The 17,539-nt window shown below is 45.3% G+C and overlaps 2 protein-coding genes across 2 annotated transcripts; one reads left to right on the top strand and one right to left on the bottom strand.

Annotated features, from left to right (window-relative positions):
- Positions 1–1,965: 1,965 nt before the first annotated feature.
- On the top strand, positions 1,966–3,679 carry AOL_s00043g625 (uncharacterized protein; the record flags this gene model as incomplete). Its single annotated transcript, XM_011121111.1, has 3 exons — positions 1,966–2,514; positions 2,769–3,211; positions 3,274–3,679. 3 exons carry the CDS (start codon positions 1,966–1,968, stop codon positions 3,677–3,679), a joined length of 1,398 nt encoding a protein of 465 aa, XP_011119413.1.
- A 2,612-nt stretch (positions 3,680–6,291) lies between these two features.
- On the bottom strand, positions 6,292–7,593 carry AOL_s00043g624 (uncharacterized protein; the record flags this gene model as incomplete). Its single annotated transcript, XM_011121110.1, has 3 exons — positions 6,292–6,441; positions 6,503–7,411; positions 7,486–7,593. The coding sequence occupies 3 exons, from the start codon at positions 7,591–7,593 to the stop codon at positions 6,292–6,294; spliced, it is 1,167 nt and encodes a 388-aa protein (XP_011119412.1).
- Between the last annotated feature and the right edge of the window lie 9,946 nt (positions 7,594–17,539).

Here is a 17,539-nt window from a genome sequence, read left to right as displayed (position 1 = left end):
TCCCTTTCTCACATGCACAATTTGGAACTCACATGGGGTTGTTCTTCAATCGTTTTTGACTATCATAGATTCAATCAATGCGGTCGACGGAATAGGTGAATAAGCGGCAAGATAGACTTTGTGTTATCCCCAGCGATCCCGTGTGGTTGGTTATGGGGAAATGGCTCGTCATCCCAAGTGTACTCAGATCGCATATTGAGAAAGGTCGATTGGACGTACGTGGTTCCTGTGCAACCACAGCTCTCTCCTTCTGCGTAACCCAGCTACCAGTTGGATCGCTGCCGGCAAATGTTCTGCTAGGAAACGTTCCACAGAGTCATAGACCACCATTGGGAGCAAGCTCTTACGCAGGAATATGAATTACGGAAGCCTTAAACTATACAAATGGTGTATGTTCACTACCTGATTAGGAGAGCTTCATATGATCGATGTGCTGTCCCCCCCCCCATGTGGCGGGGCGTGGAACAAAGTGGACTGAAGGTAGCATGATATAGCTAAGTACTTAAATTATACGTGACACTCGTATTTTACCTGATCTGGGCCGAAGGTAGTAACACAGCATTTAGAGTTAAACCCCGTCGAGCAAATGTCCAGTCGTTTCCTCGGGAGGACTCTACTCGTTTAGACTTTTACCATGCCTCTTCTACTGTCGGGGCTCTGACACCATGCATCGACAGTCATTCCGCTCTCATATATCCGTGTAACTATCGTAGGGAGAGACATTTGTGCATTATATCGGTTTCAAATCGTCAGATCAAATAGTAATCCGTCAGATAAGCATCTTCCTGCATCCAAGACGGCGAGTAAACCGTATAATATAATACCGCAAAATATATGTTACCCCAAGCATATAGGCGTGATCGTGTAGATAGAGACAAGCATATACGGCCATTCTCTTTTTTTTTTCCCCCCCTCTGGTTAATTTTAGCCAGTGTGGTATCACACCCACGAACTACTTGGGAGCCCCCGAGCTCGCTTCCTGGGGCTCAGCTGAGCTATTATGTATATATTATATCTGCGGATTATATATCCGCCTATATCATATCACAAATGACAAATGTGACTGACATAAATCCGACAAAGCGAGGGCCCGCTCGCGCGCCTGCATGGCTCTCCGGCTGAATGGGCTCCCTTTCCTGTCTCAATCTCAGACCCAGGCGGCGCAGACTCGCTTCCGTAGGATACTCCTGCAACCATGCAGGTGAGCATGAGGCTGGCCATTGGTCGCTGGGATCGACCAGGTCTACCCGAAGCACATTTTGTACAATGCAGAAAAGAGCTGCTTTGTGTTTTGTTCAGCTGAAGAATGTGGATGTATCTTTCAGAACAAACCGTCAAATCAAACTAGGGTCTATTTTAATTGTCTCTACGGGGATGGCTCGTATTCAATCAACTTGAGAAAGGGGCGGCGGGATCATCCTAGGATGTCGATAGACTCGGCGATTGCTTTATATTTTATACGGGATTTCGACTTGTGCCTAGTACCGAAATAAGTAAACCTTTAGCTAGGCGCGTGCTTTATCATCTGTGACCATCAGATCTCAAAATTCATGATCGAATTCAAGCTGGTCTAAAAATTCAATCTACCTAAGTAAGTATTTGCACTTGGATAGGTACTTAGGTATACATACTAGGTAGGAACTGTAGCATGTAGTAATTATAGTAATTAGCAATTGGCGAATCGAAAAACCACGCAACACAGTACAGAGCTACCTCCAAAAGCTATTATACTTTTACAAACTTCCAAATGCCACATGGGCTTCCACGTCGACGACGATCCATGAAGAAAAAGGAATTTCCCGAGCCAAAAATATTCTCAATCGATCATGAATATCAATACAATAACCTTTAAGCCCCATCCCTAATGCTCTACTCCAACTCTTCAACTCCAACAAAATACCTTAACCAACTTGCAACAAACCGCAGATTAATATAGTATTAATACAACGACGACCATATATACGCATGGAGACCATCGAACAGCTTCTTTCCCGTCCTCTCCCCAGTATTCTATTCGCAACAGACAACGTTAACCTACAGCTTAACAGCCACCTTGATAAGTGCCCCAGAAACTTCAAGACCAGCCCAATCGACGCAGAGGACCTCGGCCATTGGAAAGAATTCACAAAAAATGTCAAAGATACTCTTAACAAAACCGACCTTAGCAGGAAACTCATCGCCACGCGCACGGAGTCCTCCGAAGAAAGCGGTGAGACGATCGTAGTCGGGAATAGATATAGCCTTGCAAATCGTTTCCAAGCAAATGTAGGAGCCGTATTAGGAGCCGTATTCAACACTTCCGCCGATGATGAGGGATTGAGGGATCTCCGTTTCGGTGATTCTCGAGTTCTACACCATTGTGCTGGTGATGATGGGTACGATGGTGATGCAGATATCATGATTATGAAATCACCACTTCTCCAAACTTCTAGTGTCGAATGTCGGGTAGTAGGGGTTTTTGATGTATTTTGGAACCCGGATTATCGGTATATGGGGGGTTTAAAGGCCTCGGAGGTACGGAAGGGCTTGTGGTTTCGTCAGGTGTGCCTAAAGGGACCTATTGGTACGGGAGTATTCTCTAACCCCTGCGCAGACTTCACGCTTCTAACTATATATATATATATATATATCGTATACTAACTCGCATATATCATGATATCGATACCACCAGGTCATCTAACCCAATCTATGATACGTGAAAATTGTAGATATGGGTTCTTCTCAACATACGAATGCACTATATTCGTAAAACGCACGGGTAGTAAAAGATTGACATTACGGACCCGATAAAATTCGATGATGTGGAACCTACGATTCTTCAGTGTTTTTACTATATGGGCACGCTCGGAGCGGGTGGGGGTTATAGATTCCATGAAGGTTCGAATGTGACCGGGGATTCACCGCATGATGAAGAAGAAGAGGAGGAGGGGGAGGGGGAAGAAGAGGAGGGCGATACTCCCCCGATTGAGCCACCACCACCAATCACCACAGCCACGACCCTTCAAGAAAAAACACCACCACTCCGCCTCAAAGACCTCACGCCAAAATCAATCATCTTCGGTGAAAACGGAATTTCCCAACATCTCTTTCAAATCCAGAAAGATCTCTACGAGTACTCCGAGAACCACAAGAAGAAGATATTCGTCGGAACACTTAACGGCATTGATCATGAATGTATTGCCAAATACTTTCCAGTCGATCTCGTTGAAAGGTATTTATAAACATCCCTATTATCATTACCATTGTACCTACTTTAGTTTAACCTTGATATAGGTATACCCACGAAAAGAACAGCTACCTCCTCCTCCCCCCATCAAGATACTTCGCAAAAATGCTAGCATTCGGCGATATAATCCTATCCGGGAAATACCGCAACGGTCATATCATCGTCTTCACTAAAGAGAAAGGAGTCACATTAGACTACCAAATGATAAAAAAGATGTCACAAGAGGAAAAGACTTTAATCCGTCAAGAAGCGATATCAGCTACCAAAATCTTACGTTCGATTGGTATCAAACACGGCGATCCGGGACCGGATAACGTTCTGTGGGATAAACAAAGTGGAAAGCTGGTAATGCTTGATTTGGAGATTACGTGGGAAGAAGATAGGAATCGACCTGCGGATGAGTGGGAGGTGAATATGATATTAGGGACGGAGTTGGCTGGAAAGGGCTATTAAGCTGGTGAAAATATATATATTTAGAGACCTGTGTATTATGTTGGTAGGTAGTTACTCGAGCTAAGTTCTATAGTTTGCTAAACTACTTTCAAGCTTGTTTCGGAACTAGTCTGGAGTTTCAATCCCCTGGAGCACTTGGGTTTTTTTGGGCTACCTGTCATTATGATTTTTATTGTAGACAGAATGCGCTTGCGAGATTATTTTTTGTTAAGATTCGAATTTTCGAACCTTAACATGTGGAATTCAATTGGGTAAAAAATGCAAGTGGATAGCTCCACATTCAAGAAGAAAGAAAGAAAAAAAGTTTGTCTTGCCATGTATGTAAACGAGCTGAGAAATTTCATAACGGGCGGTGTTAAAGCCGAAACTAAGCTCCACGTGCCGCATGGGAGGGAACTGCCGTAATCAAACCAAGTGGTCCGAGTCCCATCGTTTTGACACAATGGTCCTTCAAACTAGAATCTTCAGGTTGACCTCTTTTAAGCAGGTAACGATTTTTACTAACTTAAACCCCAGAAAACCCCAAAAAAAACAAAAACAAAAAATGTACTCCCTTACCTAGGTAAATTCGATAAGCCTATTTTCAGAACCGAGTATACCATAGATGGCCTGTACTCACCAAGTCGTCTGGTCGACCCGAGGATGCAGATGATAGGAAACTGCAGATTCCCCTGTTGCCTGGATTTTAGTTGGTTTCGGCCAGGATGTCGCTGGTTCGGTGGTTTGGCAGGTTTGTGTCATGACAGCAAGGGCTGGTTAAGCGAATCTAGCCCCCCCAGTCCCTTCCTTTTCTTTTCATATTGCGTCCCGGCAAATTGGTTGAACCTTCGGGGATAGCAGCATGATTCGTGCGACTCCGGGAAGAAACCCTCCCCGGGTGCTATAGCTACTAGGTTCTGTAACTGTAATCTGTGCTCTGTACAATTCGTGTCCAAGCTGGACCAGACCGACATGGGGGAATATCGAACGTTCCCGAGGAGCCTCGACACACCTAAACCGGGAAACCCTGACCGATCCATCGACATGGGAATCCTTTCTCGGATGCTGCTTGCTTAGCTGTCCGGAATGCTTGGTACCATAGAAGAACCTTGGGATGGTCATGTCGGTGCGACATCAAGCAAAGAGAACCAGCATATCTGGTCAAGCAAACCACTTGCAATAATTGTAACCGACGTCGATGGGGGGACGATTCCTTGCTGAATAGACGAAAGGAAAGCGAATTGAATTGAAATCTCCACATTTTTTATACACGCCACGCCACGCACAAATAGCAAATTAAATATCTGTTAATAAAAATAGTAGCCTTTCTTTTTTTTTTCCTTGTATGATCCTGGTCCGTGTCCGTGGTAATGTGTGTCTGTCAACCGTTTGCCGAATGATGATATGTCGGTCTCGAATCTCGAACCTTTTTTTTGTCCTTTGTCAATTTGCCATCTCTCTTCGGCGAGCTTGCAGATAATATTTTTGTTTAGTATTGTACACATACATATTAAAGTGATGATGATGATGACGATGACGATGTCCATCCATACCTTCTTATGGCTCCAGGAAAAAGTTATTGGATAGGGTTGTTGTTTTGCAAGCATTCCCGTGGATGATGAAACCGATCTGGCATCGGAATGAGGGCGGCCATTTTACTCTTTGACAGGAAGCAAGCGAAAAATCGATCGGAACAGTGCAAGGCTCGAGCGCACACAGTAAATTGACAGCGAACATTTAGCATGGACGCCATGGACTTTTCTGTAGGCGAGACGCTGCTAAGAATAATCAGCAGACAACGGCCGCTAAGGCGCTATGACACGACCCCATAAATGCACGTCGTCTTTCGAGCCCTTTTCTCCCTTCCCATCTCCTCGGCCAATGTTTCCGTCCGCTTGGGTCCTCGACTGGACCTTCCGAGATGCTCCATGATGGGAAACCTGTTGGAGAAACTGTGTTGCTCCGCCCCCCCGACAATGCCCTTTTCCTTTGGTCTCGAAACCTGTCAGAGAAGGTTCTCAGGTAGAGTCAAAGAAGCTGGGAAGCTAGAAATAAAAGGTGCTCGGTCACAGGGTGGGCGGCTTTATCGTGGAACCAGTAATATTAGATAATGCTAGGGTCTGAAGATATCATTGTATCTGCTGGTAAAAAATGTACATACATAATTCGTGTACGCTGGTGTGCTGAGGACAAGGGAAATCCACCCCCTGAGTAACAACTCTTCCGCTTTTAATACAAGGGGAGGAAAATAATAAAAGAAATCAAGAGCTGAGAGGGAAGTATGATATGTATGGTAAGGTTCATTATATTTTGAGGGAATAATTGGGTAACAGTAGTCCAGTCATGTAGACGGAAAAGGGAAAGAAAGAAAAAATGATAATAAAAAATACAACCAAACAAATCGAAGATAGCTCCGCTGAAAAAGGATACATTTACATCGCCACCTGCTCCAAAAAAGATGCCTGAATAAACGCCGAAATAATGCCCATGAAATAACGATATATCCGTAACAAGAACAACCCTTTCTTTTGTTTTGAGGCTAAGAACAGCATACAATATCATACTTGATAATATCAAAGGGAGGAAAGGAAGAAAAGAAAAGAAAAGAAGAAGGGAAAAAACTCCGAAGTATTTTATGGAGCCCCGCTTACGCTGGGGCGGATATCAGTGGGCCTCAGATAGGCCAAATGCCCTTTTGCATCCATGTCGCTGCGTGCCGAATTGTTTGGAGGGTTGTAAGCCGGCAGCCTTCGTCGCCGAGCATTGATAAACCAATTGCTAATCTATATCAAACAAAGTTAGTAAAGAAAAACTTATATTTAGGAATTCAAGAGGGCAATTTACCTGGTTCATTGTGAGCCCGGTCTGGTTGACAAGTTCAAGCTTTTGGTCTTCGGTAGGGTAAGGATGATGAAGATGAGCGTGCAGCCAATTTCGTAGAAGGTCTGTAACCTGCTTTGGTAGATTTCCTCTTCGTCGCTTGCCGCCTCTGAGTTGATCATATGGATCAGAGTGTTCCATCTGAGATGGATGCGGCATCTGACTGCTAGAAAACGGCGACCTGTCTTGCGAGGGAGCCGCCATTCTGGAACTAGGATACATCGAGCTTGGGTATGGGAGGGAGTGGTTGGGAGATGTCGGACTGAGTTTGTGTTGCAAAATGTTGTGGTTTTGGTGAGCGCCATGAAGAACTTCGTTCAGAGAACCAGATTGGTATTGTCTATCCTTCTCGAAAGGTGATGTGAAAATTGGAGTTTGTTCGGACATATAAGGAGTTCCAAATGGCGGTCGGTCGGAAGAAGCAGGGGTGATTGGAAGATCGTATGTTGTCGCTCGTGGGCTAACCATGGAGAAATGCCTTTGTCCAGCCATCGACGATTGGTGAAGCTGTGGGAAGGATGGAAGAATGCTTGCACTCAAGCTTCTTTCATTCATTTGAAAAGATCCTGAGACAGAAGCAGCCCGGCTGTGGGGAGTAAGTGGAACATGCTTTCGTTGTTCACGGAGTTCATCACGCTGGGCTTCAGTCTGTGGATAAGGGACCCCAACCGATGTTCGGATGGATAGTCTTCTTCTCTTAGGTGATTGAAGTGTTCCAAGGTTAACCTCTGCATTCGGGATCGTCCTTCCTGGAGACACCGGGCTTCCAAATGGATGAGGTGGAAGGGCAGTCGGCGAGATTATACTCGTCAACCCACGAGGCTTGCTCATAGATTTCCGGGAAGGAGTATGAGATCGAAACTCAGGAATAGCCTGAGAATTAAAAGTTAGAATACTGCCACACGATTTGAAATTTTTTTGTTAAGAAGAAGAAGCTTGATTCTTACCTCCATCAACGATGGTAGAGTAATGCTTGCCCTCACGGGAGGAGGCAAGGTACTCGTGGAAGAAATCTCCACAGGACTAGCTTCATTTCCGGGATCCTGTTCCTCCATCTGTGGAGAAGAGTGAACAGATGGGGGAGGAGTTAGTGTGAGAGGACGGGTAGAAATCTTCAGGTTTCCCAGACTATAGAGCTCCCGCTCACTTCGCGGGGTATCTGAACATGTGTGTTAGCTTTACATCCCGAATGCATAACATGGTGATGATGTAGATGTGATAAATGAATACAAGTAAAAGGCTAAGAGAGAAGATAACAACAGCTAGCTGGGGGGTGTTTTCGAGTTCGGGAGGGAAAAAAAGGCGGCTGCAGGATAGTTCGGGACAATCCCCACATCCCAAGCCAATCAAGCTGATACAACAAGCTAAGTCGAGCTGGAAAACTCGAAGGTTGGTTGTTGAAAACGATGTATTTTGCTTCTCTCTTTCTTATAGAGAGTATTTGATGAAATAAAAAGGGAGGCTAAAAGGGAAGAAGAGGAAAAGGATGGATGGATGGATGATGGTTTTGTTCCTTACCTGGTTCTACTTTGATGCCTTCGTTACTGTACTCTGGTGTTCGTAGCCTACCAGACCAGCCGTAATGGAAATCTGAAGGCTGCACTGTAGAAAGCGCACAACGCTCCGAGGTGCTGCCGTGGGAATCCAGCTTGTCGACTTGAACGAGGAACCCAGTGAGAGAGTGTGTGATGTGAACAAAAAAGGAAAAGATTCCGAGTGCCCGTGAAGGAGAACCTTAGGACAGCCCAGAAAGAATAAATACGGAACAGAAATCCTGGTGATTGTTTTGGGTACACAAAATGACTGTTCTGGCAGAGCTCGAAACAAAAGGAAAAGAAGATCACTGGTTTTTTTTTTAATCAGGATTGTTTTCCCGTCTGTGGAGGGGGAACGGGTGGGCTACAGCAGGTCAGATCAGAAACGAGGTAGGTTTGTGCTTGGGCTTCGGGGCCGTGATGGTACCCGATACTTGGAATGATGCTGCAGAATGACTCGCAGTTTTTGGCAAGAGAGCAAGCAAGCAAGCAAGCAAGCAAGCAAGCAAGCAAAGCAAGCAAGCAGGTGGATCGATGGTTTGTATTTGGTTTGGAGTTAGAGGTTTCTTTTCTCTCTTTACTGATATTCGGGTTCTTCTTCTCTCGTCTCGTCTTATTTATTATCTCTTCTGGTATTCGGAGCAGGCTAAAAACGAAGGACGTAATGTGATAATCCGCAACTTGGGCCTCCTAGCTACCAACGCACAGTGACGAGAAAGGTAATGGGGGAAATTTGTGCAGCAGGTATTAGCCTAAAGATGGGTCGAAAGGTTCGAAGGATGGTGGTGATGATGGTGGTGATGGTGATGATGTTATATAATAAATAGAAAGGTAGGTAGGTTTCATAGACTACTTTGGAGATGTACAAGCAGCAGATATAAGAAGTTTGGGTGTGATAGATCCGTATAGTTGGGTCAGACGGTTGAGGCGCATCTCAATTCGATTAATATAAAAAAAAAAGGTGGGCAACGAGGCCGTTTTAAGTAGGATTGTGTGGGATTTTAAGCATGTCAGAGGTGAAGAGCATTTTTAGCAAAAGTAGCGGGAAGGAGCGAGGGGACTGAGAACTGGGCCTCGGAAAATAAGAAACGCTTTCTACGTATGTTTTATTATTCCCTGGGCCTCTCTTTTTTTGGTTCTTTTCTTTTTCTTTTCTTTTCCCTTTTGCTTCTCTTTCCTTTTTCTTTTTTGTTTTTTTGTTTTTTTGTTTTCCCTTTGGAAGGGGGGGTTCTAAGATAGTCGTAGTAGTAGTAGCAGTGGTAGTAGTAATAGTAGTGGTCGTGTATGGTATTGTATGTAAGTATATATGAGGAAGTGAACCATGTCAGGACGAAAGGTAGGGAAAGGGAAGGGAAGGGAAGGGAAGGGAAGGGAATTCAAGGGTGTCTGTGTGTGGGAGAGAAGTGAGGTGTAGTGTGCGGTGCAGTGCGGTGTGTGGTGTGTGGTGTGTGGTGTGTGGTGTGGGAGGTGTGGGAGGTAGGGGGGTCATTGACAACCAGGTAGCAGATCGAGTTGAAGAGCCAACGACGAGCATGGCAGGCTGGCCAGGCAGGCAGGTTGACCTGTCCTGTCCTGTCCTGTCCTGTCCTGGCGACCTGGGTGTGGGTGGGTGTCCGGGAACCATGGGGAGCCGATTCAGCCTAGCTGACTCGCACTATTGATTGGAAAAAGGTGGAACTAACCACTAATGCCAGTTAACAAGCACGGTCGGTTCCCCACCACACAGTAGGTCACCAGAGCCCAGCCAGAGCCAGGGAAGGGAAGGGAGGGAAAAGGAAAAGGAAAAGAAAGAAAGGAAAAAAAAAAAAACAACTTTGGATTTTTGCATTTTGAGGGCTGCTCAACGGAACTTGGAGAAAATAACTAAATTAAAAAGAAAAGAAACGAGGAAAAATAAAATAAAACCATCGCGACGCACAAGAACAGGCCCAGGCGAGAAAAAGAAGAAATATAATAGGAAAATAATAATTAATAGAATACAAAAAAAATAAAAAATAAAAAAATAAAAAATAAAAAAAAGGTATACCAGAATAGAGGACAGGTCAAGCTCTCGGGGTTTTTTTGTAACATCAAGCGGCAAAGAAAAGAAATATTCGAATATTCTCATTATGGGCATAACCATTCACTATTTCAAGCTCGTTGCCTATGCATATGATCATGTTATGCTATCAATCAATCAGTCAATCAATCAATCAATCAATCAATCAATCAATCAATCAGTGAATCAGTCAATCCGTCAATCAATTGACATGGCTGGGCAGCCATCCAGCCAGTCAGCCATCCAGCCAACTAATTGCTTCCTTCCTCCGAAATTTCGAAATAAGAATCCATTCGAAAAGAAGAAAAAGTGACAGTGTGCAGTCGGCCAACGGCTGGTTGTGATCATCGTTTCCACATTCGCGGCCTTAAACTTCTTGACCCGGGTCTTTTTCCCTTATCCCTCTTCCCTTCCCTGCACGGCATGTCTAGTAACTAGCATCCTATCTCCAGATTTGCCCTAAAACTCACGTCATGCCCTGCTGCCATTGGTGTCAATCAGAACCAGATAAATCTTAATATAAGGCTCTGCACGGCAATGCAGCATTATACTGGCTGCAGAGCTAAGTATCTAGTATCGTATCATATCATATCATCATATCCCATCCGATCCATCGATTTGATTCCATCGGTAGGCTGCCAGAGCCGAGGAGTTAAGAAACAAAAACAACATGCCGGAATAAACCATCGCGCATCGTTAATTACTTAATTACCATATCCCAAGAAGTGTTGGTGAGGCTTCTAGTTCTTGGTCCGGTGTAGGTGCATGTGCAGGTACAATAGATGAAACCCGATACTTTGCGCAAATTAGTCTGATAGGAGGAGATTCAGCTGTGATATCTTCGTGCATTCTAACATTTAACGGCGTGAGAAAGACAGACAGACGTGCAGCATACCATTTTTTTTCATTTGAAAAAGGAAGCACAAGAATGAGCAAAAATATCTCCAACTAAATCAAGTCATTCGTTATTACACGGACAATTGCAATCCAAAATGCAACAGCGAGACAAAGGAATGGCAAAAAGGAACGATTGGCCGAACTAAGAACCTCTTCGAGGTATTGTCTACTGTGTACCTCTGTACGCTCTTTTTACAGAGGTAAGTAGGTACCTTGCCTAAGTACTCAGTAGTATTATATTGTTTATCTATCGTCTGTGTTCCACCCCTCGGTTATCAATCGTTGTAAACTATTCTAGCTTCCATTCCACAAGCAGCCTCGACGAAGACCCGACCATGTTCCTTAATTTCATAGCGAAGATGCCCTGTAAGTTAAGGCTTTTTCAAATATTATGTGATGTTAAACCTGGTCGTCTCTCGCCCCCAGCCTAGACAAATCATGGCTACCTCGAGGTCGAAGCAAGCTCGCCTTCGGAAAGGTTTATGGTGATCATAAAAAAAAATAAAAAAATAAAAAAATAAAAAAATAAAAAATAAAAAAAAGAACCAGGTGCCTCAGCGAACGAGCAAGCATCGCATAGTGTGCCGCCCAGCTCTGGCGGGGCATCAATTTTACCTGCAGATTAGGGACTGTTGCTTTCTTCTTCGTCTCGTTAGCAAGGGACGGTGTTGCAGAAAAACTCCATGGTTGGGCGGGTCCCTGTTAGGTCCAGGGACGGCTACCGAGCCGCCGAAAAATACTGGACATGGACGCTGCGTGGCCCTGGGCTGGACCCGTTCGGGTAAAGGCCATGTGAACCAGCTACTCCGTACTAACTAACTAACTAGCTGTGACACTAAAGTCGACGATGCTTAGGTATGTACATGTACATCCAGACATCTGATATCTGTTAGGCAGGCAAAGTAATATTATATCAAAACAAAACAAACCGGAATCGAATATGCAATTGCTAATTAATATTGATCGGTCAACTTGTTGCACATCCTTTCTTGTTAGACTAAAAATCAAAGGCCTGTTAGCTTTAGCGATTATGCGAAAGGAAAATCTCCCTAAAAGCCTGATGGAACCGAGTTCCAACATTTTTGGGCAGCTGGGGGTTTGAGCTGAGCAAGTTCATGCATGCAGCACAGCTTAATTCTAACCTGACCTGTTGGACAAACACAAGATGGCATCTTATCCTCAAATCGCGATTCCAATCGGGGCGGTTACCCTTGTCAGATATGTACTATGTATGTATGTGTGTATGTATGTACGTGTACGCTGCAGCCAATGTATGTAAGTTCTGAAGTATGTTATATCATCGAACATCAAGCTAATTAGACTACCGGCTGCCATCTGGGAACTACTTACCAATACCGTTCGTTAGTTCGAACGTTCTTGATATCGGATCATGCACTGCGGGATCGTTCTGCCGCTCTAGAACGTGCTACCAATCTAATCCGAGGCAGGGTCTCAGCTACAACATCCGCAACCCGAGGAAAATAGGGGCACGGAAGCTACATTAGAGCGTTGCGAACAGGCGTTCAAACATTTGACGATGCAAATCTCTCTATCCTGGTGCAATGGCCGACGATGGTTCGAGTGGTTCTGGAAAGGCGTCGTGCTGGGCGTCTTTGTTGGTTAGTTTTGAGGCTGCAAATGGAAGGGTACGGTGGATTGATGAGACCCTGTCAGGGCGGTGACTAGTCACCCAACCTTGAATACTATCGCCAAATTTACAACCAAAATTTTAAAAAAATATTAAAGGCTTTTAAGGTTCTTGTTTCTCAACCTCCACTTCATCGCCTACTCTATCCATAGACGCCCTGGCTCGGGATCTATAGGAGATAGGTGCTATTGACAAACTCAGACACCTTCGTCATAAGTGTACAGGGCTACGCGAGTGCGGCAGTCATCCTATTCGCAGAAAAGTCTTAGCTCGAAGACCAGCCCCATGCCCAGATCGGGAGTTGCATTCAAAGTCACGGTCTGGGTCGTTCTTTTTGAAGCTTGTCATCAGGGAACAGAGATCCGATCGAATAGCAAGTCTGAACTACCGGAATGCCCCCCCTTTTCATTACATCAGAGCATTATATCTGGATCGTGATATAGCGATGGGGACCGATGGATGATGGGCATGTAGACGGCTGCTAGTACCACCGCTAACTATATCTATAACCACTTAAGAAGTACTTGCTCACTTATTTACTGACAACCATGCCTATAGCAGACGGTCCGACCTTGATCGAAACACACGTGTAACTCAGGATACCCCAATCAATAGGTACCAAGATTCCATAATTCTCGCTTATCCGGCGACAGGAGCAATATTAGAAAGACATTATCAGGTGGGCGCACGGCTCGAGTCGGCCATACAAACACTCGCAACTGAAACACAAAATTTCGTTCGACAGGGACGATTTGATATCAGAGGGAGAAACATCTCTCAGCCCGTCGGTGTTAACATGTTATAATTTATATGGCCCGCACGCAACATTTAAACATGTTGATTGAAAGTGGATGCAGTTGGGACCGACTAGTGGCAGTGGCAGTGGCAGTGACCGTGACCGTGACTGTGAACACGGCAAGATGCCATGTCAGGACGTTTATCCTTTATCAAATCGCAATTCGATAATTGCCGCCAAGTTGCAATCTTGACAGGAGTACCCGAACCGTCCTTCGCTTCCATCACAAACGTTTATATTACGTAGAATGTGGCCGATTTCGCACTGACGAACCATATCTAACGAAACAAGATGCCGGCCCCTTTCGTCCAGGGACTACTGGATCTGGCAGCACGCAAGGAGGCCGAAAAGGCAATACTCTTGTTGATCCGACCTAATCCAGTCCGTTCGAAAAGGCCAGAGCCGACCAAGACAGCGCCGGGATACGCTGGGTATCGCGATCTACAATCTGTCGGAACGAGGAGGTCTTTTTAGGCGACGCGCAGAATTCGTAAAATGGTGAAAAGGCCTTGCTGAAGATCTCCTGCATGTTTGATGATAGCTTAATCTGCTGTTGTCGCTGTCAAGTTAACCTTTATGTCCACACCTTAATTCTCGACTCCAAAAGAACCTTTGCTCCTGCACACAGTTTTCCAAAGGGCGAATGATATGTTGAAGCCCGGGCTCCACTCTTGCACCCTCTCCACAGAGACAAATCACAGTACCGGGATAAAAAAACCTCTAGGCTGATTATCTGGCAAATTGAGATCATCGAGGTCACATTTACTAGATCTCGGTTGGAAGCCTCATAAGCTCCCCAGCTTGGCAATCACCAGTTTTCCCGCTTCTCGTTGGAGATATCAACGCAAGGGGCTGCAATTCAACCTACATTACATACAACCAGGTTGCGGGATGAAGTCATTACGTTTTTGAGAGTCGTACCCAGGCTACCTAAACGGCATTCCTCAAATCTTTCATATTTTTTTTTGTTTCCATCACCCCCCCGTGAGAGGTCAGCCGACGTCTGGCGACCGTTCCGGGACAATGCAACGCCTGATTGTTGAAAGCTCTTTACATACATACTCTGTCCTGTCAATGATGGTGCAATAACAAGGCTCCACGAATTCTAATTCGACACCTCTCAGCTAAGTTGCTCAATTACAACATCTTGCATGTCAGGAATTCTGGAGGCTATAATACTTCCGTCTTATAAGGCTCATTCCCACCTTTATGCAAGACTTTCCTTTACATAGTACATACATAGTACATACATACATACATACATACAATGCATACATACATACGTAGTACATACATACATGCTACATACATGTCACTCCTGCGCACTTACTACTACCTTCTGGGCAGGTCGTGGATGACCTTATCGCCCGATAAAAGAATCTAGAACCCCAATATCAACCCCATGATATTAAGGTATTTGCAGATGCAGGCCACGATCGACAACATGGCTTTCCTAATTTGCGGATGGCGTCCGTATCATATACGCAAAGGAAGGGGGAAGGGGGGGGAGGCAAACATAAACTTCTTGACTAAATCGATCTCTCCTCGGAAATCTGCTGAATTGTATAGATCTTATTGGTGGCGTAACGCTGGTGCGATCGTGATGGTATTTCTCTACACCAAATACGTCCAGATGGCCGCTTCGGGGCTTGCGAAACTTATTCTGGATCGGAGTCGATAGACCTTCTTCGGTTAGTCCCCAGCCCTGCGTAGTCGGCTCACGGCAGACGGTACGTGGAGCGGCGGTCGTTTTACTTCCTTGCTTTGACAGTCCGTTTTCTCTCTCTCTTGTGTTCTATGGAAGGAAGAAGGGACGGATGGTTCAGCTCGGATGAGAGAAAAAACTCTCGCACGGACGGGGAACCTGGGGACCTTTTCCATTCCGGTCGACCTGATTTCTCCTTCGAGGAACAAGTAAAACCTGTCGGAAAGTATTGTTTTATATATAGACATACATACAGTCTATAAAGTACTTAGTAAGTACTTATGTACTCGAGCATATAGGCAAATTGTGGTCTGCATAAGCGAAACGTCAAAGCCGATATGCCAAAAGGGACATATCCGGTTTCCTGATCACCGAAAATGCAAGCGCTCGGTTTAATCGAAGATGTTGCTTGGAGTTGGGCGAGCGTTGTATGCTTGGAAGCCTCGTGCAAAACGTGAGCGCTCCCGCTGACACAAACCGTCGCTACCACAGGGCAACCTGTGCCTGTTGGTTGGTTGGGATCAACTGCTATCTAACAGAAGAAGTACTGTCTGTGTGTATTTGTTAAGATTAGCCTCATGTTCACGAACTAAGTAAATTAAAGTAAAGTCAAGTTAGACCAAGATGCGTGACAGTCCAGGAACAACTTCCCCGTTTCTAGTAAACGAAGCCAATAAACCTTAAAAATTCGAACCTTGTCTGGCTAGCCAGCCCTCGAGGACGGCAGCGGACGCAACCTCTCCGTTCCTTAGCCTCGTACTATGTAAGTAAGTAAGTCAGTACGTATGTGTCGGCTCTAACTAGCTCTCGTTCACTTCATCAATCAGGAAAAAAAAGGGTTCAAGGTTAGCGGGAGAGCGAACTTGCAGATCCGTGATTGGAAGGGGGGAAGCCTACGGTTGCAATTCCTTCACTCGATTCTTGTTTCTTGTGCATGCAGACTAGCCTATCATGACAGCACAGAATTGGCACACGCTTTGGCACGGAAAGACCTCTTCTATCACCCTGGTCGATGTCTCCTTCAACTGTCACACAAATTTCTTTCGATCCCTTCCGGCGAAAAGACTCAGCTTTTGCTGTCCGATTGATATCGATTCAACAGTCGAAAAAGACACCGAAAGATCTGTGTTTCGAGATCCCATCCTGCACCCTCGCTTACGGGTCGTAATTACTGGTCAGCAGCCTGCCTCGCCCTGCTCCCGAACATAAAACCCAGGTTCATGTTTCAAACTGATATGGATGGCCGGGGCCGGGCTAATATCTCCACACCATTAGCAACATCCCTACTATTGCAATATTAAGAACTGACAGCTATAGCAGATTTCCCGATTGCCTGTTTGAGGTGACAGGGCATTTAAAGCAATTCCAAATTCAGTCACAGCCCTTGCAATGTGACGATTTGCCACTAACAATCCCAACCGAGGGGTCGTTTGCAGCTCCGGGCAACGGAAGGACATGTGCTTAAAAGCTTAAAGGCACGATGGTCCTAAAACGGACACCCCAAACACTTCGTAACGACCCTTCGCCAGTCGGATCAGAAGATAGGCTTAGATCAGCCTTCGACCATACCGAATTCGAGGTTTTCGAGACGAATTGTCCATCGGCGCGCGGAACCACATCTTTCGCTGGACTGATTGGCCATATCGATGCCCGATGTGCATTTGATAGGTGTCAAAGTTTGGACCCACAGAAATGTATCCGAGCGAATTTTTTGAGTAACCACCCCAGAACCGTTTGACGAGGGTCGATTGGCACCAAATTAATTGGCGCTTCTCAGTGCGCATGAGGCATATTGAATTTGGCTGAACGGTGCCCTAAAGGCTCAAGCCGCTGAACGCCGCAAGTAGGCCCGCGCTGATGGATAAGAACCAAAGGGCCAACCGGAACATACCGCTAAAAGATGTCAACAATGGCAAAGCTGAAGGTTAGCATGCCGAGTTTAGCCTATGCCTTTCATCTTAAAATGATGCCGTTTTCGAAACTGATCATCGCCAGACCCTTGATGTACTTATGTGAAGTCCTTAAGATACTTCGGAAGTACATCGATAGATGTAAGTACACGCTATGGTTGTTAGTTCGCTTACTTGGACCGAATTGCTGACAACCACTGGAACGTTAGAAACCTTTTTTTGACCACAATCTCTCGATAGAAGCCAAATTAGGCTATCTGCTGATACCGTCATTGCTTTTCACACCACCTTGGGGGTTGGAGAAAAAAACGTTCACCGGGTCGGACTCCACATAGATGAATGAAACCATGTCGGCTGTGAAGGTACTTACATGCGCACACGCACGCGGCATTGAGGGTGGGCGCCATGGCCTCATGCCTTTTGAACCATGTTCTCCATGTTTCTCATGTATGTTTCTCAATTTTCTTTTCCG

Source organism: Orbilia oligospora, assembly GCF_000225545.1.
Source record: "Orbilia oligospora ATCC 24927 unplaced genomic scaffold scaffold00043, whole genome shotgun sequence".
Taxonomy (NCBI): domain Eukaryota; kingdom Fungi; phylum Ascomycota; class Orbiliomycetes; order Orbiliales; family Orbiliaceae; genus Orbilia; species Orbilia oligospora.
This window is presented reverse-complemented; position numbering and strand designations above follow the sequence as displayed.